This window comes from Trichoderma asperellum, chromosome 5 (genome assembly GCF_020647865.1).
Source record: "Trichoderma asperellum chromosome 5, complete sequence".
Taxonomy (NCBI): Eukaryota; Fungi; Ascomycota; class Sordariomycetes; order Hypocreales; family Hypocreaceae; genus Trichoderma; species Trichoderma asperellum.
Window position 1 is genome coordinate 2573357 of NC_089419.1, and position 23663 is coordinate 2597019.

General features: G+C 50.2%; 10 protein-coding genes across 10 annotated transcripts; 5 read left to right on the plus strand and 5 right to left on the minus strand.

Moving 5' to 3' along the window:
* Nucleotides 1-1880: 1880 nt before the first annotated feature.
* TrAFT101_008999 (uncharacterized protein) lies at nucleotides 1881-3318 on the plus strand (the record flags this gene model as incomplete). The annotated part of the gene is made up of 3 exons (XM_024910367.2): nucleotides 1881-2158; nucleotides 2239-2487; nucleotides 3123-3318. The coding sequence occupies 3 exons, from the start codon at nucleotides 1881-1883 to the stop codon at nucleotides 3316-3318; spliced, it is 723 nt and encodes a 240-aa protein (XP_024755127.2).
* Nucleotides 3319-3849: 531 nt separating this feature from the next.
* On the minus strand, nucleotides 3850-5213 carry TrAFT101_009000 (uncharacterized protein). Its single transcript, XM_024910816.2, has 2 exons — nucleotides 5062-5213; nucleotides 3850-5000 (listed from the first exon to the last, which is right to left on the minus strand). The coding sequence occupies exons 1-2, from the start codon at nucleotides 5083-5085 to the stop codon at nucleotides 4125-4127; spliced, it is 900 nt and encodes a 299-aa protein (XP_024755128.1). The 5' UTR covers nucleotides 5086-5213; the 3' UTR covers nucleotides 3850-4124.
* A 193-nt stretch (nucleotides 5214-5406) lies between these two features.
* On the plus strand, nucleotides 5407-6717 carry TrAFT101_009001 (uncharacterized protein). The gene has a single exon (XM_024907128.2). The coding sequence runs from the start codon at nucleotides 5544-5546 to the stop codon at nucleotides 6543-6545; it is 1002 nt and encodes a 333-aa protein (XP_024755129.1). The 5' UTR covers nucleotides 5407-5543; the 3' UTR covers nucleotides 6546-6717.
* SPT4 (transcription elongation factor spt4) lies at nucleotides 6619-7432 on the minus strand. Its single transcript, XM_024907129.2, has 2 exons — nucleotides 7300-7432; nucleotides 6619-7200 (listed from the first exon to the last, which is right to left on the minus strand). Exons 1-2 carry the CDS (start codon nucleotides 7375-7377, stop codon nucleotides 6820-6822), a joined length of 459 nt encoding a protein of 152 aa, XP_024755130.1. The 5' UTR covers nucleotides 7378-7432; the 3' UTR covers nucleotides 6619-6819.
* Nucleotides 7433-7778: 346 nt separating this feature from the next.
* Nucleotides 7779-8819, plus strand: TrAFT101_009003 (uncharacterized protein). Its single transcript, XM_024904792.2, has 2 exons — nucleotides 7779-8699; nucleotides 8770-8819. The coding sequence occupies exon 1, from the start codon at nucleotides 7864-7866 to the stop codon at nucleotides 8299-8301; it is 438 nt and encodes a 145-aa protein (XP_024755131.1). The 5' UTR covers nucleotides 7779-7863; the 3' UTR covers nucleotides 8302-8699; nucleotides 8770-8819.
* Nucleotides 8261-10834, minus strand: TrAFT101_009004 (uncharacterized protein). Its single transcript, XM_066128492.1, has 7 exons — nucleotides 10211-10834; nucleotides 10048-10128; nucleotides 9544-9979; nucleotides 9243-9486; nucleotides 8820-9181; nucleotides 8625-8749; nucleotides 8261-8540 (listed from the first exon to the last, which is right to left on the minus strand). The coding sequence occupies exons 1-7, from the start codon at nucleotides 10349-10351 to the stop codon at nucleotides 8502-8504; spliced, it is 1428 nt and encodes a 475-aa protein (XP_065984612.1). The 5' UTR covers nucleotides 10352-10834; the 3' UTR covers nucleotides 8261-8501.
* A 127-nt stretch (nucleotides 10835-10961) lies between these two features.
* TrAFT101_009005 (uncharacterized protein) lies at nucleotides 10962-12868 on the plus strand. Its single transcript, XM_024909072.2, has one exon. It carries the CDS (start codon nucleotides 11172-11174, stop codon nucleotides 12510-12512), a length of 1341 nt encoding a protein of 446 aa, XP_024755133.1. The 5' UTR covers nucleotides 10962-11171; the 3' UTR covers nucleotides 12513-12868.
* Nucleotides 12869-12875: 7 nt separating this feature from the next.
* TrAFT101_009006 (uncharacterized protein) lies at nucleotides 12876-15473 on the plus strand. Its single transcript, XM_024904793.2, has one exon. The coding sequence runs from the start codon at nucleotides 13063-13065 to the stop codon at nucleotides 15295-15297; it is 2235 nt and encodes a 744-aa protein (XP_024755134.1). The 5' UTR covers nucleotides 12876-13062; the 3' UTR covers nucleotides 15298-15473.
* Nucleotides 15474-15679: 206 nt separating this feature from the next.
* Nucleotides 15680-21224, minus strand: TrAFT101_009007 (uncharacterized protein; the record flags this gene model as incomplete). The annotated part of the gene is made up of 3 exons (XM_066128493.1): nucleotides 15680-15802; nucleotides 18442-18534; nucleotides 21186-21224. 3 exons carry the CDS (start codon nucleotides 21222-21224, stop codon nucleotides 15680-15682), a joined length of 255 nt encoding a protein of 84 aa, XP_065984613.1.
* On the minus strand, nucleotides 21069-23193 carry TrAFT101_009008 (uncharacterized protein). Its single transcript, XM_066128494.1, has one exon. It carries the CDS (start codon nucleotides 22843-22845, stop codon nucleotides 21796-21798), a length of 1050 nt encoding a protein of 349 aa, XP_065984614.1. The 5' UTR covers nucleotides 22846-23193; the 3' UTR covers nucleotides 21069-21795.
* Between the last annotated feature and the right edge of the window lie 470 nt (nucleotides 23194-23663).

Sequence of the window (23663 nt, forward strand, 5' to 3'; positions counted from 1 at the left end):
CAATTTACACATAAGGGGGATGGAATCATTCTCGCTTTCCAGATATCAACAGGGGGTAATCAGGTGCGGCTCTGGCTGAAACCAAGTTTGCTCACGACTACAGCTAGTACAATGCAACATTTCAGGTGGCCACTCGTTCGGATCACCATGCTTTACCACATAGAAACGGAAGCGAAGGGCCAGGGGTGGGGTGTAGAATAGCAGGCGTAGAAAGGCAAGACCGGTGGATATGCCACACAAGATCTGGGTGAACGACCATGGACTCCGCAGATCGAGCAACTCTGGTTGGCTTTGTCAAATACGCGTAGGTAGGTGAAAGTAAAATTCAACTTCACGGATAGTGCCGCGTAACATGGTAAGAATCGTAGCCTCAAGAGGTAAAACAAGGATGGTGGATCCGTCAAAGTCGGCGAAATGACGGATGTGATAGATGAAAAAGCTTGATTCGCTTGGGAAAGAGAAGCATCTCGAAGCCTGGCTGCTTGGATGTCGATCCCAGGCGTGTGACGCAGGAACCTTGAACCAGGTTGTAGTGGAGCCAATGACAAAATGCTCAAACAACCTATCGATTCCTCACTCCCATACGGAATACGGTGGTATCTGGTTATTGTCTGGGTAGGTATGATGCCCATCAGAGGCAACACTATTCTGCCTTGCTTCCAGTATATGATGATAGGATGAACGTTTGATATGGTAGTGCTATCTCGATGCTGTTAGGCCGTCGACGATGTTATGTGGGCCTTGTGACGGAAGAGGCAAAAACGTCGCCCGTAACTCTCAGCGTTTTGAAAACTGGACTGCCGCCACCGTTTTGATGGTGGGGTATTGCGTGACATCACAAGACGGTGAGCTGCTGTGTGGTAAGGAATAAGTGCACACGTTGTTGTAATATGAGCATCATTGCATGTAAAGAATCTGGTAGTGGTGCTCAGGTATACGCTAGAGTTTTGTGTGCTGATCGTTTATCCAGACCCTGTTTTTTGGCGACATGACTGCTCAGGTAATGTCCATACCAGCCCTGTTACAGTACGGCCACCGTCGCTACAACGGCATTGGCCGTTACTGTTTCCCTCTCCAGCTGTGTGACTTCATCTATGAGGAGAGGTCGGATAAGGACAGGCGGGTAGAGGCTTTGGCCGCCATTTTGTTTCGAGATGGCGAAGAATAAGCTGCTTCTATAATTGGGTGGTCTCAAGAGGCGCCGTTTGAACTGGATCCGTGGCTTGATCTCGATGTACGGCACTATTGGGTTTGAAGTTTGAGATCATAGGTTATAGCACAGGTGCATCCCGTAATGGTAGGTCAAAGGGTCGAGCCTCACAGCCAAGGGCAAATGCAAAATGCCCGGCACGATTCGATGGAATGACAAGAGGTAGCTCATTGGACCATTTCTGCTTGGACCCTGTTCTGCAGGGAATCATTAAAAGAAAATGAAGCATCCTCAATTGGTAATCACGCGAGTCGACAATCTAGTCCAGGCTGTCTGTCCTCATTCAAGATCTGTGGGCGTATACACGGCTGCGCTAACTGTGCATTTCTTCAAAAGCAATAGCCAATGAGGACATGAGGATATCCGGAAGCCCCGGTTTCCAGCATTGACAGATGCTGAATAATGAAGAACAATTGCTGTGAGCCTGCACGAATGCTGCATGGCCGCTCAGCTGCTGCGGCAAGAGAAGGGCCTCGAACAATTCAACCTCGTCAAACAGTGGCCCAACGAGGTCGCCTATTCGTTTGCTGGAACGCCAATGCGGGTGCGCACCAACTTGTGAAGAGAGTAGTGTGCCATTACGTATGAATCGCAGTAGCTCCGCAAGCATCAGCGTCGTAGTACCTACATAGTGGTAGTAGTTGCAGCAGCAGCAGCAGCAAGTAAAGCCATGGCGCCCAAGCCGGCTGGCCAAAGAACAGATGGTGGCCCCGTAATTCGAATTCCTGGCCGGCCTGCACAGTACAGCTTGCTCCAAGTCCAAGCCTTCAAAGCGGGCAATGAGGGTCGGTATGACATCCAGGTGACGAGCATGATGATTCCGATCGGCAGGGTCTCTGGCCGACAAGCTTGGGAAGAGAAGCTTCTCCGGGCCTGTGGGCAAAACGGACGATCTCTGCATCTGGGTCCCCTTCCCATTTCCGGCTTCGAAAAGCACTCAACCTCCAAGTATGCACTTCCATGACCCAAACAACCTCATCGAACTTGCTGTGGCGGCGTGGGGCTCGCAAGGACCCTGAACGAAACAGCAAAAAAGAGGGTGTCGAAGCTCGTGCAGAAGAGTGGGTGTGCGAGGTGGAGCCGTGCCAGTACCGAAGCGGCTCTCAGGGCGACTATCAGCATCGATGGTGGTGGCCAAAGAGGAGAAACGTGCGGCGGGGAGGATCGAGCAGGGAACAGGCCTTGTCGACTTACGCCATTTTGACCTGCGCTACCGTTGGTCGATTCGCTCAGATGCCGATCAGCTCGCTGTCTAGGGCGGACAGGATGCCACCCCCGTCAGCTGCGTCTGCGACTGGTTTGGCGAGTCTGGGGGGGTGCCGTGTATGTGCGTGTTTCGTGCCATGTACGGGCGTTGGAAGACAATTGGAGAGCCAAGGAGGAAGAAAAAAAAGCTGTGAGCGTCACGGTCTGGCGAGGATCAACCCCCCCTCCGCGCCCCTAGGCCCTGTCCCCTAGTTCTAGACCCCTAGATGACTAGCAGCGCTATGCTTGCTTGCTTGCATGTGCCGCAGTGGTGGTTGGATGGCCATGGCTGCTCAAGTGAGGGGGGAAAAGAAAGCTTGGCTGTCTGATTTATAAAAGACCCTGAGATCCGCACCTCAACCTCGCTCCTCACTTATAGCCCGCAAGCAGTGACATCGTGTGATTTTCTCAGCCTTGTCTCACTACTCTTCATAACACACCATTTGGCCAGCAACGCACCAATATATAATCGTCGACATTCAACCATCTTCTCTTTCCTCTCTTACCTCTTCCTTCTGACGTCGTTCGGCACCAACACTCCAACGAACGAACGACCCCCCCTTTACTGGACAGAGCTACGAGATCAAGCATCTCATCACCTCTACAATTTCACCACGACACAACCAAAGACTCTTTTCAACAAACCACCCCTCATGATGCCCGCCAGGCAAGACGCTTACACCGTCTCCCTCCCCGCACCTTCGCCGCCACAGAGCATCTCCAGCTACTCTCGCTTCATCCACGACCACACAAAACGCCAGATGCAAGCTTTTGGTGCCCTGTCGTCTTCAAGTTCCAGCACCTCATCCCGATCCTCAGTCGGCGGCACTTCCATGACCAACGGCGCCGCTCCCCCGATTTAGCCCCATCGCCTTTGCGTGCGGCGACTGTCTTGGGAAGCGGGAACAATTAGTTTCACAGATGCTCGACTTGGAATTGCTTAGCAGTGCTTTGTTTTCTCTTTCGATCATGACTTTTTGACTCGCCTCGCGCGTGCGTGGGTTTGCCATTATGGCAAAAACCATAGATATATCCGCAGCAATCAAGAATGGCGTACAAGCAAGCCTCATCACCGAACACGACTTACTCTACCACCACCATAGCAAAAAAGTAACATTTGCGTCAATTCCGATGACGAGCTGACCTGAGCCACTCACTGTTCCTGTCGCTCGTTTTGTTTATACCATTTCTGTTTTTACGATTACACGATACACGCATGGCGCCGGGAAGGAATAATAACAGGGCTAATATGCTGGGTTTATATTGGAGTGGTTTAACATGATTGTATATATATATATTTGAGGGCAAGAAGAGCTGCCTGGCTATAAAGCCTCCGTACATGATAATGGCAGCTAACGAAACACGTTGGTATTAGCTTGATTCCAATCTCAATGGTAATCTTTCTATACAAATTTACAATTCGTTTCTTTTCTATCTAGCATTAAAAACAAATTGGCAGTGCATGTTGGTCAGTTTACGAAACAGTGTTGTGATGCAATTTAGCCAGGCAATGAGCGTAATTCCTTCTGGGTAATATTAGCATCGCCTATATTCATATCGTCGTAAAATAAATCAAATATTAGTAGGTAACAATTTTTCCATGACCCATATTTCCAACACACGATGAGCGCCGTAACACCTCTTCCCATCAGAAAAGCCCTCTTGGCCTTTATACTAGAGAAGGCTTCTTCTTTATACCGAGCAACGCAGCATGGTCTTTCTTTTTCTTCACCACTCTCTTGAATGATGGCGGCTGTGACGGCGGTGGCATCGAGGTTTCTGCTGTGCTCGATTCTAATGACGATACTGCCTTCTGTGGTGTGTTGTCGCCATTGATCGAGGTTGGAAGCTCAGTGCCTTCAGCAGCCGTCTCTTCCGTCTCGCCTATGCTATCAAGGGTAGAGTTGCCTAACCGTTTGGCTGCCGCAAAAGCCCTTTTAGCGATTTCATCGTCCTCTCTCTCTTGTCGTTCCCGCTCCTCATCTTCAGAACGAACGATGGTGTCCGCGAAGTCAGTCCCTTCCTTTTCAGATCGATGTATCCTGGCGTTTCTTTGTCTTATTTCATCGAGCGCATCAGCTGCAGCCATTTCGCGTCTGGCATCGGCGTTCTTTGCCTCAAGGTCCTCCATCGCATTCTTCTCTTCTTCGCCAGCAGCCTCAGCCTCCTCTCGCTCTAGCCTGTCTAGCCTTTCCTCTACCGTCTCCTCGGCCAATTCTCTATTTCTCCACGGCTCAAATGATCGCATGGCGCCTTTGACCATCGCATAGTCTGTGTTTCGTGGATCCGTACGGAAAGTAATTTCGGCGCTACATCTTGTGCACTTTATGTGGAAGAAAAGAATCTGAATGCCGAGATATTTTTCGTCGGGTCGGATCTCTTTGCGAGAATTGAATTTGCGCCCCTTGTAGATGTATTCACCACAGCTCAAGCACTTCATGGAGAAAGGAGCCATGAGTCGGACGGTTTGGATTCGCGGCCCAGCAGCTTTGGGCCCTCGGCGGCGACTGATATCATTGGGATCGAAATCTGGAGGGTAGTATTTCTTTTTAATGGTTAGCCTATGAAGATTTGATAGATACTTGCCACAATCACCGAGTACTTACCTGAAGGACTTTACGCTCAGACATTGTGCAAAAGGATCAGATAGAGTATCGTGGTGGTTTGGATGAGGTAATGGTAAGCGATAGTCGTCGCCAAAGAAGATTATGAAGGAAGAAGCTGAGTGGCGTGTGTGAGGAATCTTGAAAGGCGTTGAGTTGATGTAGATGCTAAACATGTAAACCAAACTAGCGCTAGCTCGCATCATCGTTGGAATTATTGTTGACAGCCATAAGGCTGAGGTAATAGAGTCGGAAAATTCTCGGTAATGGGTTGTATAATGGGGCGATAAGATTTAGCTTTCTTTTCCACTGCAAGGCTGAGCCCCAGAGATAACTACCGTCACCATCTCCATAAACATTTGTGTCCCAATCTTTATCGCACGCTCCTACGACTTTTACTTTTCTAACTGTCAAATCGCAATATCTACACGCGAAGAACTTGAGCAACCGATTCCGATTCCGATTCTTCGCGCCAAGATTTCAATATGCCCAAAGCCGAAGTTGGCTCGACGAAATACTTGAGCAACAGGCTCAAGTCAAAGGGTCTCCAGCGTCTAAGATGGTATTGCCAAGTTTGCGAAAAGCAGTGCCGCGATGCCAATGGATTCAAAATGCATACCCAGTCTGAAGGCCACGTGCGACAAATGCTCGTCGTCGGCGAGGACCCGAAGAAATACATCAACCAATACAGCGACGAGTTCCTAAAGGACTTTTTGCAGCTATTGAAGACGGGTCATGGAGAGAAACAGGTGCAGATTAACCATTTCTACCAAGAATACATTGCCAACAAAGAGCACATTCACATGAACGCGACGAAATGGCCGTCGCTGACCGAATTTGCCAAATATTTGGGAAGAGAGGGAATGTGTCGGGTGGAGGAGAACGAAAAGGGATTTCACATCAGCTGGATCGATAACTCCCCTGATGCCCTGCGGCGGCAAGAGGCCCTGAGGCGGAAAGAAGCGCAAGACCAAGGCGACGAAGAAATTGAGCAGCGTATGATTCGAGAGCAGATCAAGCGAGCCGAGCAAGCCGCCGGTAAACGCGATGGAGAAGCAGAAGAGGAACAAGAGGGCAGAGAGCTCAAAAGACAGGATGGCGAAAAAATTAAGCTGTCTTTTGGCACGAAGCCTAAGCCGGAGGAGGCCCAGAAAGTAACAGAGGAGAAGTCAGAGGCATCAACAGACGCCGACAAGGGCGAGCAAGCAGATTCCGATGCGCCAAAAGAACAGTCAAAGCCAGCCGCGAGTAAAGGAGGCTTCGGTGGGATATCCTTAAAGCTTGGTGACAAGCCACAGACGAAGAATGTGTTTGCCCAAGCAAAGAAGAACGCGTTGGCTTCGGGGTCGAAGAAGGGTTCTTTAATACAGCAACCCAAGAAGATGAGCGAAGCAGAGAGGATCATGAAGGAGGAGCTAGAAAGGAAAAGGCCAAGCGGTTCGGTCGGTTTTGGAATGCCCAGTGGCAAAAAGCAAAGAAATCATTAAGAAAAGACACGGCATATTTCGGGCATGGCGAATAATGGGTGGCGTTTTTCTCCTTTCACATTTGATAGAGCGTTTGTATATTGTATATGGGAACGGATATATATATATTTTTTTGCTGCGTATAGCATAACCATAGATACCATAATGACTAAACAACAACTTGGATATTGTCATATCTTGGTCTTCCAAAAACTCATTTCTATTACCAAAACGCCGTATTCGCCTTCCCTTTGTTGTAAGCCAAATTATGCTGTGAATATCCATCTTCGCTCGTTTAAGCATCGGCTTCGGTCTGCGTGCCATCTCTCCTAAAAATCATCAAGTCAGCCATCTTGTTGTCTCTTTCCCACCCCACCCCAACGTAAAAGGCATCGCCGTATCTCGCGATAGAATAGACATACGGGATGTACTGTATCCTATACTCATCCTCCAGTGATGATCGAATCTCATCAGGCAGCTGGCCCGAAACCTTGATCGCGTACACGCCGGGCACGTAGCTATCCAGACGCTGCCACTTGGCCACCCATGACTTGGAAGGGTTGGCGAGCGTTATCAGGCCCTCGAAGACCTGCGACGTGCAGCTCTCGATCTGGTCCTGCGAGCCGATGAGGTGTAGGAACTCTTCGCAGTTGGGACATCCTTCGTCGCGGAAGCGCTATTCGCAGGCGGGCGCGGATTTGTGGGTTAGCCAACAGTAAGAAGCAGCGTTGGGAGCTGGACTCGTTTGTATGCCAGGTTCTGTAGGCGCGCTTACGCTGTATGTCATAACGATTGAGCAGACCATGCAGGCGCGCAGGTAGCGCTGCTGGCCGGGGGTGACGAAGCTGGACATGGCTGTGCGATGGATGGCGAATATGCAACGGTTTGGTGAAGGAGTCTCGAGTTGGCAAGGCTGAGAGGTTGGATGAAGGGAATCGCTGTGGCGGAAAGGGAAAGGCGTTGGAGGAGCGCTAGTGCGGAATTGCTTCCGAGGCGTGGATGGCCCAGGTGTATGTACATGTACAGCTGACGAAGATGAAGTGCCGTATACTCGAACCTGATGAATTAGATTAAATTACATAGAATATGTAACATTGAATTCAAAGTAATACCCTCCTTTTACGTACTCTGTAGTATGAAAGTGCTTTATGTCACATCTCATTCTGCTGCCAGAAGCGCTCCAACTGTATACTTGCACATATTCATCAACTACGCTATCCCCCCCCAAAAAAAAAACCATGCAACAAACGCAACTTAGATTTTCACCCTTTAGATACATTCAACCAGCACTCCAAACTCTATAAAAGCTCTATTTCTTTTCGTCTAGACGCCCTAAACGATGGATCAATTCAATAGCCAAGACACAGAGAGATCAGTAGTCGAAAAGCCAAGACTGCAAAAATCTCACGAGCTCCTCACATGCACCATCAAAACACCGTCCTTCTCATACATCCATCTAGAGCTCTTGACAGATCCTCCCGGTGCAGCTGTTGAATTGGACAACCTTCAAGTCAAGTCTTATTGCACGGCCGCTCTAACCCAGTTTCTTGGACTAACAGGAACTGCAATCTCTCTCGATATACTCAAAGTTGAAGCATCTGCATGCTGGATCCGAGTGCCTCGAGATGACCTTGGCCCGTTTGCTGCTGCGCTTACTGCCTGGAAAGGCACGAGTGATGGGGGCGTCAAGCGCCTTTTACGTATCAAACAATGCTCTGACTGGCTTGGTACAATGGCCGGAAGCGATGGACAAGATCAGTTGTGGAATAATGACTGAGGCATTGGTGCTGCATAACCTAAAATATCTAACCGCAAAGGGTATATCTAAGTGCCGCCTTTTTACCTGGCCGTGTTTTATTCTTCATTTTACTTTTTACTGTTTTTGATAGTCTGTTGGATACCCAGAAGCAGGGGTATATATATGCCTCTAGCTCATATACATCCTTCTTCCTCCGCTCTACCCTCAACCCGGAGACTTTACATTAGAGATGACATAAGGGAGTTTTGGGCATATGCCTGCAGATCGCGTTAGACTCCATTATGTTCATAGCAAGAATGAGAAATATAGATATTGTGGGGTGTTGCAGAAGGAAAACTCACCATCGGCCGAATGTTGGGGTGTGGTACCGCGTCAAACTGTTCATACCGGAGCTTATAATCAGGTCCGATGTTGATGTAAGCACCCCTATTCTCAGTTGAGTCGCAATATCTCGGAGCAGAGAAGACTAAAGAGCACGGCTGTTAGCGTTACCGTTACATGATATAAGAATAGTCAATCAATGGGAGATGACGAACCAGTGATGCATTTGCCATCGTGTTGTACTTCATAGCCATCCATGCGCACTTCGTGACTTCGAATAACAGCTTCCAGGCCGTTGTTCTCGCAAAATCTCTTGGTAACGTCTGGGCCAAACTGCATGCCGACTCCTCGCTTGCTGGGTCCTCGGCCGGGCTCATCTTGAGGATCAGTCCACAACATTTCCATCATCAACCCCGCCTGGCCAGGTTGGCGTTGCGAGTGTCGGTTCAGCTTTCGGATATCATCTAATGTGACCTTATCATCGGAGAACAGACCTCCGTGGAGAACCAGATATTTAGATCCAATTAATGTTGCCAGAGCTAATGCAGAGAAGCTCTCGGAAAATAACCTGAAAATTCTGTGGGGAGTGTCAGCATACTATTCGTGTCAAGATTCCGTTCGGACAGGGAGACGCTTACCTCTCATTATACTTGGCTTTGCACTCGCCTTCGAAGCCGTATACCTTGTTCATGTCGTCTGTCTCGTGGTTTCCTCTGTTCAAAAAGAAGTTCTTGGGTCGCAGCCACTTATAGGCGTAGAGTAATAGTGCAATCTCGGTGGACCAGGATCCTCTGTCGACAAAGTCGCCGTTGAACAAGTACCAATGTTTATCTGATGGGTGGCCGTTCCGTCGGAACAGCTCCATAAGATCAAAGTACTGGCCTGAATTCGACAAATGTTAGCATCCGGGCACAGTCAAATTGACCAAGTTTTGCCTACCATGGGTATCGCCACAAACGGTGAGTTCAACGCCCTCAGGAACTTCCATTTCCACCATAGTAGGCTCATCATATACGATTTTCTTGACAGCAATGAGGATCTGATAGACGTATTTCTTGGCAATGAGCTTGCCGGTCTTGAATCTCTCAATCATATCGTCGATGAACTCTTGTGTCATTTCATTTCCTAGCGCCACTCCATCATAGCCCTCCTCAACAACCATGGACTCCAGATCAAGTCCTTCAGCAGCCGAGGGCTCGTCTCCAACTTCGATGGCGGCAAAGAAGGCCAACTGGCGCACAATCTTCTTGCACTCCTCTAGCTTGAGCCGCGCATCCTTGTTGGTGGGGTCTAGCCGGACGCACTCTTTGAAGTCTTCGATGGCTTCCTTCGGTTTTAAAATGGCAGTTCGGGCGAGGCCACGGCGGAAGTATGCCTAGATGTCGAAAGACCATAGTTCTTAGCCTCCCAGCTCTTTTACGTGTGGTATTCGCGGGCTTATACCTTGATCAGCTTTGGGTTGAGCTCGATCGCCTTGGTAGCGTCGGCAATGGCATATCCGTATGCTTCAGTCTTGATGTATGCCTATAGAGCAAATTGCAGCCAGTCAGTTATATGGTTCCTGAATATGGTTCCTGAGAGCGGGTCAAGATAGGTTGTCACGAACCTGGGCTCTGTTGGTAAAGAATGTGGGCTCGGTAGCGTCTGCCGCGATGGCCTTGTCATAGAAACTGATCGCCGTAGGCCAATCACCAGCAGCGAACGCCTTGTTTCCCTGGTTCTTGAGGTCGACGGCTGTTTGCGACATTGTGAAGCGGGATACCCAGGACTGGAGCACGCAGAGAGATAAGAAAAAGGTATATGCCGGGATTATACGATATCGCGTGCGCCAGACCTTGGTGGGGGAGGTTCGCAGGACCTGAGAATCGGGGGGTTGCAACAGATGCCGTGTATAAGAAACGTCGGCTCTTTCTCCTCGGCCGGTCAACGTCACGAGCGCCTTCAGGTAGAGAAAGATCTGAGACAGACGAACGGGTCGGACTTTTCGCAATAGTGCCCAAAACTAAAGAGAATCCGATAAACTGGGGATGCCAGAAGTGGGTTGCCGAAACCGCTGGATTGGGCTAGCAAGGGAGTCCAGATGAGGAGGCGAGCAGGCTAGCCGTGGCTTTATAGGCTCGTCCCCCTGTGAGCACTGTGCTATTGCCGCTGCCATGTGCCCTGTGGGTATCTCCAGCGCCTGCTAACGGCGTGTTCCCAGGCGCGGCAGCCCTAAGGCTAGGCTGTGGCTTTTGCAGCGTTTGGGCATTGGCTTCGGATAGATGCAACAATGCATCATTAGCAGCCTCAAGTACATCTGGTGGCGAGTGGGGCGAGTGACATGGAACCCTGCTACTGCGACGGTAGTAGTCCGGAGTACTTCCAACGGCCTAGTACCAAGCGGCTCTGCCCGTGATTTCGACGACTCACTTTAGACTTTGTTTCAACTCTTACATTATCAAAACAAAGAAGCCATCGACAAATCGCATCACAGGAAAATCAAAAGGAGAAGCAATAAAGGCATAAAGAGATATATCATACAGCGGATAGATCTTGTGTCGCAGGTTCTGTTCCTCCCACGGTCGGCGATGGATTCCACGGCCGGGTCCTCGAACGCCCTGGTGCGTAAGAGCACCGACACAGCCCTGATGCCGCCTCCGCCTCGCGCAAAGAAGATCAAAAGACCCAAGAAAGTGCTAGACGAGGACACTTACACCGAGGCGCTCTCTCAGATTATCGCAAGGGACTTCTTCCCAGGCTTATTAGAGACGCAGATCCAGCAGGAGTACCTGGACGCTATGGAGTCGAAAGACGCTGCCTGGATATCAAGCGCCAGCCAGAGGCTTCGCCACGTCATGACGCCTGGTCGAAAATCAACCCCGGCGCCATCATTCAATACCATGAACGGCAACAGGACTCCTACCAGCTTTGTCGGCGACACGCCAACCTCTGTGGCAACAAGCGTTGCACAAGACAAGCCGCGGCCGGACTTTAATCTGAGCCTATCCAAATTTCAGGCCACCTACACCAGCGAGGATAACGAGAGCTTTTACAAGCTGATCGACAAGCAGAACCAGAAGAAGGCTGATAAGTACGATTGGCTTTGGCGCGGCAACAAGCTTCCTTCTAAGCAAATGATCAAACAGAAAGAGGTCACAGATAGACTGGAACAGACGCGAAGTCTTGTCGATGACGGATTTAAGAGAGATCGGTTGGCTATCAAAGATAATGATGAGCGACCTGCACAGCCAGATTCTTGGAAAGTCGCCCCTCGGAATGGCTTGATGTTTCAGCCGGAAGGCCTAGAAGATGGGGTCAAGACCGTTGCTGAAAGCACCGAGGAGCTCTCTCGCATGGCGCCAAGGTCGATCAGCTATGAGAACACGAGGATGCCGCAACCGCATGTGTCACAGCGACCGCCGTCACCAACCATGTCGTCGGTTCGTGATGCGATTGCGGGTAGGCCGCGGCGACACGACGCCGACTCTAGTGTTGTCGGTGGTGGTGAAACTCCTCGTGTGAATGGCTACGCCTTTGTGGACGACGAAGACGACGACAATGATGCCGCATCTATACGTCTTCCAGCACCGATTAATCTTGGGCCTGGAGATGCCACAAACCCCTTTAAGATACAAGACCAGAGAAAGCGAGAAGTTCTTCATGAACGAATGGTGGAGCGAATATCGAAATCCAAAAGCGATTCCCAACGAAACGGATTCACGGGAAAGGCTACTAAGATGGAGACGCCGAGGTTCACTAGCGGCCCCAGACTATCAGGAGGGCTGACGCCGGCTGCGCAAAGATTATTGAACAAGATGGCGACCCCGATGAGAGGGAGAGCAGTGGATTCCTTTGGACAGGCAACTCCGAGGAAACCAAAGAGTTCGCTCTTGAAGAGTGTCAGCAGAGTGCAACCAAAATCAACATGATGCACTTCATATTCGCACTTCATATTCTTGTTATTTCGACGAGATACGACGCCGCATGCGATAAATTTTCTATTCTTGGAAAAGAATAATGGAGCGTTTGACAGCGCATTTACTTTTGTATCAATTTGAAATGTTTTTGAGGCTCTTTCTGAGCCCGGATTATTAGCGCGGAGTTTTACTGGACAGGGACATTGGCAAAAAATCATGTCTTGGTACACGCTTGGAGATGTACAAATGCTGTCGGTTTATTATATTTAGGTATTCATTAGTGTAAGCTAGAATACAATCCAGATCGCTCACAAAAGCCAGACTTGAATAGAATGGGTCTTTCTCCCAGGTACCTCCCGTGGCTGCCGATGACATCCAGCTTCCGCAACTCGCATCTGCCCCGCTTAACTGCATATTTTTGACGAACCACTAAAACTTAGCTGCCTTTTTCACATGAGAGCTTCGACGGATCGTTTCTGGAAGCTCACACTTTCATAAAGCGACTTTTGGATCTTTTTATCTTTTTATGTGTGCCCGGTGATCAGTGACTGCTCAATTCCACATGGGTTTTGTGGATTTTGCGATTGACCTCGCGGCAGTGCTGAGCGCCTCCCGGTCCGTCGCATCCAAGCATGTCGCTCTTCGCGGCCGGCAGCTCGATGTCTATAGCAGGACATCGAGTGTTGGGGCGCTGCTGAGGAATCGGAACGCTGCTGCGGCCGCTTCAGTGAGAACGGAGGAAGCACCGGAGAAAGAAAAGGAGCCAGGGAGCGGTAGTGAGGCCACTAGCAACGAGTTTGTAAATGCTGAGGCTGCTGCCGAGAAGAGCTCACAGCCTGCGTCATCTACAACGGCTCCTGAAGGGTCAAAGCCTGCGGACTTCAAGCCCCGAGAGCAATCGATTTTCAAGACTTCAATACCAGATGGTGATTTTGTCCGGCAAAGGCTGCAGCAGGCATCTACCCAACCACCAACTAAAGAGGAGCTCGATGAGAAATTAGGCGCACCTGAAGGCGTTGATGTCAACATCTTCCATACTACACGAGGCTCTCAGATCTTGGATTCATTACGCAAACAGAGAGGGCCAGGAGAGCGTCAGACAAAGGCTTCTTCTGGCGGCGCTGCGAAGGAGCATCCACTGCGGCACTGGCCGCCACCACCACCACCACCACCTCCTCCTCCTCCTCCTCCTCCTCCCGTTGAGTCTGTTGATGCCACAACACCTACGCCTACAACTGCTCCTGAAACCAAACACAGCTACGCAGACGATATCAACCGAGAATCTCAGCAGTCAAATATACGGCAATCTGATTCTTTGGGTTCCTCACCACCTGAACCTCGGCCCGTGGCGGAGACTGTTGCTGCTGAAAAGGAGCGTTTGGACGCAAGCAAGGTAGATCAGGAGGAATTGGTTGAAACTGTGAAAGCATCAGTCATTCCTGAAACACCACAAGCAAGCGCGCACACTTATCAGCTGCGAGAGTCAAAAGTGCCGGCGACCCGCTTTAGTCGAATACTAAACTATGGCGGCCTGGCAGCTGGAATGCTGGGTGGTGCTGTAACAGAGAGTATGAGCAGAGCCTTTGGAGGTGGTGGTGAAGGATCTGTGCTGCTCAGTGGCGGGAACATGGAGAGATTGGTTGCAAAGCTATCTCGCATGAGGGGTGCTGCGTTGAAGCTAGGCCAAATGATGAGCTTCCAGGATTCGAAAATGCTACCAGCCCCTCTCCAGGAAGTGCTGCAACGGGTTCAGGACCGGGCTGATTACATGCCGGCATGGCAGCGGGACCGGGTTCTGGCCAATAATCTCGGGCCTGAGTGGCGAGAGCTATTTAGTGAATTCGAGGAAAAGCCAATTGCCGCTGCTTCAATCGGCCAGGTACACAAAGCCGTTCTCAAGTCGAACGGGAGACGAGTAGCGGTGAAGATTCAGTTCCCTGGCGTGGCAGATTCCATCAACTCGGATCTGGATAACCTTGGCATCTTGCTCACGGCCACGAAACTCCTCCCCAAGGGCCTCTATTTAAACAAGACAATTGACAACGCCAGGCTAGAGCTGGGCTGGGAATGCGACTATTTGCGCGAGGCGGAATGCGCCACACGCTACAAGCAGCTCCTCCAAGGCGAACAAGACGTTTTCGAGGCCCCGGATGTGTACCCAGAAGCTTCTGGCAAGCAAGTCTTGACCATGGACTTTCTCGACGGTATTGGCGTAACACGGGTTAACTCGTTTACCCAAGAGCAACGTGATTGGATCGGTACGCAGATTCTACGGCTCTGCTTACGGGAAATTACAGAGTTCAAGTTCATGCAGACGGACCCCAACTGGACCAACTTTCTCTACAACGCCGCAAGTAACAAGCTTGAGCTCCTCGACTTTGGCGCTTCTCGGGAGTTTCCGGATGAATTCATCTCGCAGTACGTGCGGCTCCTCGAGTCTGCATCACGGTCTGACCGAGAGGGTGTGAAGAAGTTTTCGGAGGGCCTAGGCTACTTGACAGGCCACGAAAGCCGGACGATGCTGGATGCTCACATCCAATCTGTGCTTACGCTTGCGGAGCCATTCCTGGACTCGGCCCCGGAGGTTTACGACTTCAAGGACCAGACCATCACAGAGCGTGTGAAGGCGCTTATCCCGGTTATGCTTCACGAGCGGTTAGCTCCACCCCCTGAAGAGACGTATAGTCTGCACCGGAAACTGAGTGGCGCATTCCTGTTGTGCGCAAGACTGGAGAGCAAGGTGAGATGCCGCGAATTGTTTGCGAACAGTGTGGCTAGGTCTGGCTATGTTGAGTAGAGTTGAGAGGAGCAAATCACTCGGCATTGTATTAATAGTATATATATATATATATATATATATCACGATGTAACACTAAAATCTGTTATTTCTCCTTTTTTTTTTTTTTCCCTATGGCCAGGGAGCGCATATAGAAAAGAGCATTTGAAGATGTAAAATCGGAAAATAGAACATGGCCTCTCTCTCTTGCCTTGTCTCTCTTCTTCTATCTTCGCTTACGAGTTTAGGGGGTAGTGATAATGCTAGGTAGCTTCCAAATGTACGACCACTTGTATATATCGTAATTCAAGTTGACAGTGAGGTAAGCTGGTGTGGTAAGCGGGTGAGGTGAGCAACGCATCTCTATTACCTTATACGTTATATATAAGGGCCGTTAATTTCTCTACAAGTCGCTGCTACTGGTATTACTATACATGGCAATAGAGGCATCGGACTTGTTCCGAAGCCATAGTACCCAGGCACCAGATAGGAAGGAGTAATTCTCGGCCGTAGGGAAGACCCATGACTAGCACTCATACAACCAGTTAAGCGAGCAGAAAGAAGGAAAACAGAAGAAAAAGCTTGGCTAAGATGGGCGGGGGCGGGAAGAATGATGGACGTGTGCTTATCTACAATTTTAAAGATCCTTGCCTGCATGAGATGGACAGCAGAAAGAAAAAAGAAAAACGTTGGTTCGCTTCGAGGTAATGGTCCAGAAGGGCGATGGGATGCTTCGTTTTGGCTCTCTTCCAAGGTGTTTTCTAGTCTCGCAGCAACTTGCCTTTTTACCTTTTACCCTTGAGCCAACCACAGCTTCCGCTGCTATGAAAAGAACAAAGGCCAGCTGATTAGAATTTAGTAGGTACTGGAACGAGAACCGTTTTTTCTAGATGGGGGGGATCTTGGCGTGCACAAAAATAAGATTGTCATATGTCAGATTGATATGCCTACTTGGAGATTGATTTGGGGGGGGGGGGGGTGAGTGATGCCATACGACGTTAGCACGGGGGCAGCAGAAGAAAAAGAAGCGCGGGTGTGGCTTGGTGTGGCTTTTAATTGTTTAGGATGAAGGATGCGCCCGACAGCCGGAGCCGGAGCCAGAGTCAGCGCAACGGACGGGCGGTTGAATTTACCGGCTTCCGAAGAGGAAGGGTTGCGCGGGAGAGAGATTAGATAAGCGACGGAATGGCTGTGATGGTGCGACGCAGTGAGCGACTGGAGGGGACTAGCGCGAGGACGGGACGAAGCATAGAGAGGCTTCCCTTGCAGGGCATGTTTGGCGGTACATACATGCCGTGCTTGTTGATTCAAAGTTTCTATTAATGGATGCCTATATATATGCTGGATGCTGGATGCAGTGGTTTAGTGAGTTGTCGCCAGCATATATACGCGGATGTATACATGTATTGGCTACCGGTCCGGTTAATCCAGATTCCCTAGGATCCCTACCTACTAAGACAAGCGCAATGCGCGAGCAAGGGAAGGGAAAAATTAAAAAAAAAAAAAAAATAGAGAGATGGAGAGAGAGAAAGAAAGTAAATGAGTAGCAGAGAAACAGGTTCGCGAAACGGCACAGAAGCGAGACGCGCGAGATAGAGTGGAGGCTGCGGGTAGGTTCTAGATAATATTGAGTGTATGAGTTTGCAATCTCTCTCTTCACTCTACCGTAAACCACTAATGCTGGGTACCGGGGCATTTTTTCTGGATACCACGTCGTACTTCGTTATTAAACTACTGCGTGCTGCTCCAGGTCTTTTTGTCGGATTGGCTTCCCGGCAAACAAAAGAACCTGGGAGAGCGGCTGGTGCCGTGGGAAGCCGTTATAAATTGATGGGGGACGGACAGCCCTTTCATTTAGTGCTGCTAATAATACTCCATGCTTGCTGCAGTAGGTACGGAGTACCGGGGAGGCAGATGTTGCATAAGATACTCGGGGAAGAACATACATATGACAATGGATGATGTGCGGTGCTGTGCAGTGCTGTGCTGTACAGGACAGAGCTGAGTCCTCGTCGCCACATGTGCATGCATCTCGAAACTGCTGGTTGGTTGATTGTCTGGTTGGCTGCTGTTCTTCTTGACAAGCTGGGCGTTCGTGTCGTGCCGCGGCGCCCCAGAGCTATGGGCACAAATCTCCAGCGCTGGCTGGAACACATCAAATATACATGACGTTGGTGGTTCAGCAGGGGCTGGAGAATGCTGGGGCAGCAGTTGAGAGCGGCTAAACAAGAGGCAAACTTAATTCTGCTTTTGGTCGCCTGAGAGCCCTTACTTTTTTTTTTTTTTTTTTTTTTTTCCCTTTTCTTTTTTTTTTTCCGGCTTTATTGTTTCGTTTCGTTTTGTTCATCCCCCCCCTGCCTTCCCCACCCCCTGTTATTGTTGTTGGCTGGTTTTCTTTTCTTGGCTGGAAGCCTAAAAGTAGTCTAAGTTGCGCAACGTTGGTTATCGCAAATCCTTTTCGTCCGGATGCCAACTTTCCGAGAGAACCACCTGCTAAACTAAGAAGTAGAAAAAGGAAAGGAGTGGCGAGCAGAAGAGAGCTGAACTAGGCACTAAGTTTTGCTAAATATCCTTGACACCCATGTACTTTAGGTACCTATGCATTGTACTGTACATGCAAGCTACTTTTATGATACGAAGATTTCGGGGCGTTGCGGAGACCCTTGAAACACGGAGGCTGTGGAAAACATGATAGAAGCCGCGGCAGCAGGGATCATGGAAGCAAAGGCCAGATCAAGGCACGGGAACAGACGTAAAACGGCAGCATGGGAGTTTGGGCAAGGCAATTTCGAGTCAGTTTTATGGTTACTGGCTTGTGATTATGTCTGTTTTGACTTTATTTACTCTTTTAATTTGACAGGAGGTCCCAGTGTGTACCCAGGTACTGTACATGATACGTACCGTGAAAGTTGGCAGTGGGTTGGGAAGCTCAGCTGGACCCATCAATGATTACGACCACGGTTTTGATGGGATTACGGACGGGCGAGCTTGATCACTTGCTGGACAAGGAAGTCAAAAGAAAAAAAAAAGGGGGGGGGGGGGGGCGTGTTTAGGCTAGATGAATTATTGTTTTGCTGCATTGGTACTAAACTGGCTAGTAATGACGACAATGGTCGACGTTGGCAGATTTGAAGGAAAACGGTTAGGAAGTTGTGGCGGACGGACCGGGCAATTTTTGGCAGCGTTCGGGGGATTGGGGGGGGCCATGGATGGAGGGAAGATGGAAAAGACGATTCCCGGACTAGAAACGCCTGCAGGCTTGCACGGGAAAGGTTGAGAAATATCGGTAGGCGGCGATGCTACTGTGCCGTGCCAGACGGGTTAGCAGTAGGAGAAAAAGAGGAGAGGTGGCTTACAGGTTAGACGGTGGTGGTGTTGGTGGTGGTGGTGGCACTAGGCAGATCTCTCTGGGGTTTGGATTGAATCGCCGTCATCGTCCAATTCGCTCTACCTGCGCAGTACTGAGACACTCTAGCTGGATTGGGCGCTAGAACGAGTATCGCCGCGGTACCTTGAGCTCCAGCTTTGCAGGAAACCGGGAATCTCGACGCCGTTGCCCCGTGCGCTCCGCCGCGGCCAATCACGCGCGCCCCCTGCAGCGCGCCCCCACCTTCGGCAGCGGATCTGTCAAGGGCTGAGGGCAAGGCTTCGGGACATGCGTCCGAACAGCTTCGGCTTTTGCTAGATGCACGCCTTTGGAGGGTGTGTGTGTTGTGTGTTGTCTTGTTTGTCTTGGATTGTATAGTGCCTGGTCCTGGTCGAACCCTTTTTTTTTTTTTTTTTGCTGGCTGGCTGGCTGTTGACTCTTCGTTTCTCGCTCCTCCTGTGCCCGATATGGCGGCGCTTGGGCATTACACCGCAGCACTTTGCCCATGTCTAGCACTGTCCTTCTTCTTATTTTTTTTTTTTTTTGTGTGTGTTTGTTGACGTCTTGTCTTGTCTTGGGTGCTTTTCCATGTCTTTCTGTGTCGTCCTAGCCATGCGTACCTTGGGTATTACTAGGAGTAGTACGGAGTACATGTACTTAGATCCCTGTTACTGCGGGTGCTGGCTGCGCTAAACCACGATGGAGATACGATGTTATGCGATGCGATGCGATGCGATGCAATGCGATATAAAAAGCGATAGAGATTGCCTAGCTAAAAAAAAAATTATCGAGGGAACAAGCACGAAAAACCGTTTTGACGAGGCCCGCCTGGCCGTCCTCCCCGCTATAGTTTAGGGGCTGGCTGGCGAGAAAAAAAAGAAAAAAAAAAAATCAAAAAAATCGAGGCCCTTCTTTTTCACCGTCGCGCCGTTCGGGGAAGCTTGCAGCTACCGAGCACGCCAGTCCCAATCACCGGCATGGCCCGCCTTTTTTTTTTTTCTACCGAGGGATAGACGGGTAGACAGACCTGAAGGAGTCTAAGGAAATATGTCATAATGCCAAGAACGTATACCATTGCGACGCTGCTCTGAGAAGGAATGCCCAGGGGGGGGGGGGGGGGGGGGAGAGAAGAAGATTTGTCCCCTCCCCCCTCTGTTTGCTCCCGAGCAAGCGAGCGACGATGTTTCGCTTTTCTTCTCGACTGCTCGTATTATAGACGAATAGAAGCACTGAGATTTTTTTTTTTTTTTTTTTTTTTTTTGCTTCTTTTTGTTTCGCTTTTCCCATCTGATACTGTACTAGGCTTGGACTGGACCCGAAAAGCCTCGCAATGGTAGCCTCCCAGACCACTGCGTGCCCCCTTCACCCTTTCCCACCGACCGACTGACTAGCCACATACACACATCACGCACATCTCCATGCCTGCTTTGTGCTACTCACCAAAAACTCGCCAAATTTCTCGTCAAGTTTCCGCCGTAAACCCGAGCAAGGGGGGGTGAGGGCGTGAAAGAGCGAGAGAGCGAAGGGTGTAGCAATACATGCCCACTAGCCGTTGCATATCATCGCTGGACAGGGGGCGGCGTATGGATGGACGGACGAGTTAGGCATGCGTAGGTGGGAGGAGCCTTTCCCCTCTAGACTATGTGATGGTTCTTTTTCTTACCACGACTGCATTTGGGTGAGTTCTTGTTAGGGCCATCTCAACGGTCAGAAAGTGTGGCCCCCCCCTCTTCTTCTCTCACTCCCACCCCCCCGACGAACTGGGGGGTTCAAGGAGATGTGGACAAGAAAAAAAAATGGGCAATGCAGGTGACAGGGTACTTTTTTTCTTCTTCTTCTCTTCCTTTCCCATGGCTGACTGGGGGGGTGGGAGAAGCATCTGCAGCTTGTTACCAGGTGGTAAGTAGCTGCATCAAGCCAGGGCCCGCAAAGCCGTTGACTCGCTCCGATGGCACTCTCAAGCTTAGATCGCCGTGAAAGGGATACCTGGTTCTCGATCGCAGCTCTGCGAGTGGTGTACTGTAGAGTCCTGACTGACAAGGATGCAAAGGGGAGGAAGGGTTAGGTATTACTCAGATTGCTTGCTTCGTTCTCGTCCACTGATGGGGGTCTGATGACACAGAGAGACAACAAGGGAACTCGGGTTTTGCCCAGCGGCAACAATCACAAACAGGCCGGGAACTGGACAGAACTAGTACTTGATTGCATTATTTATGAAGTGATTATATAATACGTACAGTCAACTGTTTGTGAAGAAGATGCTCTATGCCAAACTCTGTCCTGTGCAGCTGAGCTAGAGCGGAAATTGGCAGTCTAAAAGCCGGCGTTTTCAAAGGAACGCACACTATACCGGTCCACACACTAAGGAGGCGGGTGCGCTGAGGCAGCCATGTAATTTTTTTTTTTTTTTTTTTAATTTTTTTTTAATACTAATAGGAATCTTATTGTTTTAGAAAGTGAAGAAAGTGTTAAGAGTGGGAAAGAAAAAAATAAAATAAAAAGTTCTTGCGTTGTTATTGGCCGATCTAAATCTATTTGGTACAAATGAAACCGGGACTTCTGCCTTGCGATCTACGATCATTATGGAGTTTTTGTTTTGTCCTCGTGAGCTGCTCCCCCCTTTCCAACGCACAAAAAAAGCCATCGAAGGCTAATAAACTCGAGTCAAAAACAAACGAAACAGGACGAAACAAGACAGGGCCAGTAATAGTAAATGGAAACCAAAAAAAAAAAAAAAAAAAAACGGACGGATAGACTTCACTCAGAAGCTATTGAGGGTATTTATAAGAAGCCAAAGTTGAAATCCCAATTACAAAAAGCACTTTTTCCCTTTCCTTCATCGCCCTCCGTATTTCTTGAGGACGGCAGGGAGTGATGAACGATTCCATAAGCGCCTTGTTTTTCCTTCGTGATATACATGATTTCCTGTAAAAGCAAATAAAAAACAATTGCTATGCTAAAGGGCAGAGCGCGTGCTTGCCTAAACAAACAAAATGCTTGTGGAGCCAGTCTCGAGTAGAGAGGCCAGGTGATGGATAATAAAAAAAAAATAGTAGTAAAAAAGACATGACAGAATACAAGGAGATAAGGAAAAGAGATGGCGGAGAAGAAGTAAAACGAAATGAAAGTCGTCGTAAAGACAGTATTAGGCTCTAACCTAGCAAGTTCCCGATGGCCATTCTGGGATCGGCTCTGCGGCCCTGTGGCAAAGTGGCTGCAGAGACGCTGAGGGTCGGTGATGGAGTAAACATGTTTGAATCACGCGATGATCTGCGCGAAGAGAGAGAGAATCTGGCCAGATCTGTGCTGAGGCGTCGAGACGAGGAGGGCTCTGAGGAGCGGGACATGGGCCGCCGGCTCTCTTGCTGCTGGGCGTAGCCGTTCTGATGAGGCTGGGTCTGGCCAAAAGGAGTTACTCTGAAAGTCGGGTGGCCATGGGGGGCCGCATGGTGAATATGGGATTGTGCGAGTTCCGGGGACTGGCTGAGAGGGCGGTACCACTCGGAAGAGACTCTTTGGGATGTCTGTGATGTAGAACTGGCTGGGAACTGGCCCCAGGAGGAAGAGAGCGAATAGTTGTTTCCGCTATCCGACTCGGTCATATCGGACAAGGTGGGCGATTCCACGGCTGAGGCGCCCGATGACGGCGTTGAGAGAGAAGTGGCAGCAAGAGCAGCAGAAGTAGCGGTCGGAGCAGCAGCAGCAGCAGAGCTTCGTCTTCTGGCGGCGGTGCGTGATCGTGGATGCTGGCCCGCCAGCCGGCCCTCGGCACGCCTGGTCTTGTTGACGAGGCCGTTGACGTAGTTCTTGATGGCGTTGTCGCTCCGGCCGGGGAGCTGCTCGGCGATGCGAGCCCAGGCGGAGCCGTACTTGTGGTAGAGGTCCATGATCTTGGCGGCCTCGTCCTCGGTGATGGGGTCGTGCCGCAGGGACGGGTCGAGGTTCTGGTGATAGCGCTCCCGGCACTGCTTGGCGTTGCGGGAGCCCATGAAGGAGGCGACGGTGACCCAGTTCTGGGCGCCCGTCTTGTTGATGAGCGTTACGAGCCGGAAGCTCTCGTCGGGGGACCAGGGGCCTCGTCTCTGGGGGAATTTGCCCGTCATGGCCACTCTGGAGATGTCTGTGGGAGTCATGGCGACCAGATCCTCGATCGGGATGAAGTCCACCTCCCTCTGGACAACGGGACCAGCGGTGTCTGACATGGCTGGTGAATGATTTGAGTGAGTGAGTGAGTGTGAGTGTTTGTGTGTGTTTGTGCCTCTTGTTGGTTTTGGAAGTTTGGAGCGGCTTTGGCGTATAAGCCAATGGATGTGCAGGGCGGATGAGGATTAAGCTCAAGGGCTTTCTTTATAGATGGAGGGGGAGTGAAGTATGTGTAAGTCGCCGGTCGAAGAAGAACGTGATTATTATTAAAAGGGAGAAAAAGTGTGTCTGCAGGTCGATGGGCAGCAGAAGCGAAGAAGACGGAGAAGAAGCAATCATCGATTTTGCAATGATGCAGAGATGGAGTGTTCGGTAGATCGGGTTTCTGCCAGAGACCAAAGCCCTTAGCTCGCGGGAGGGAGCGCGAATCTTTTATAACAGACGAAAAGAGGAGCATCAACGCCGGCTGGCTGATGCTGCCGTGCTGTACTGCGACCTCCCAAAAGCCCAGCAAAAGCCCAGCAAAAGCCCAGCACCCGGGCAATTTCCCCTGGTCGACGCCAAGAATCTAAACTGAGCGGAATCAAACCCTCGACCCTCATCCATCGAGAGGGGGGCGTGTCGCTAGCAACTAGCCTGGATCTAACCAAGGCTATGGATGGACAAAAGCAGCCAGCAGAGAGAGAGAGAAAAAAAAACGGACGCTAAGCAGGGGTCCTTGACCATTTTTAGGGTGGGGAACAGGATTTTTTAGATCTGCGCCAAACCCAGGTATCAGGGACACGTACCTGAGGTACAAGTCGATGGAGCGGCGTATCCAGCCGGTATCGAGCCAGCGGCGATCCAGCATCCAGATACCTCGCGGCTACGGGGCTGA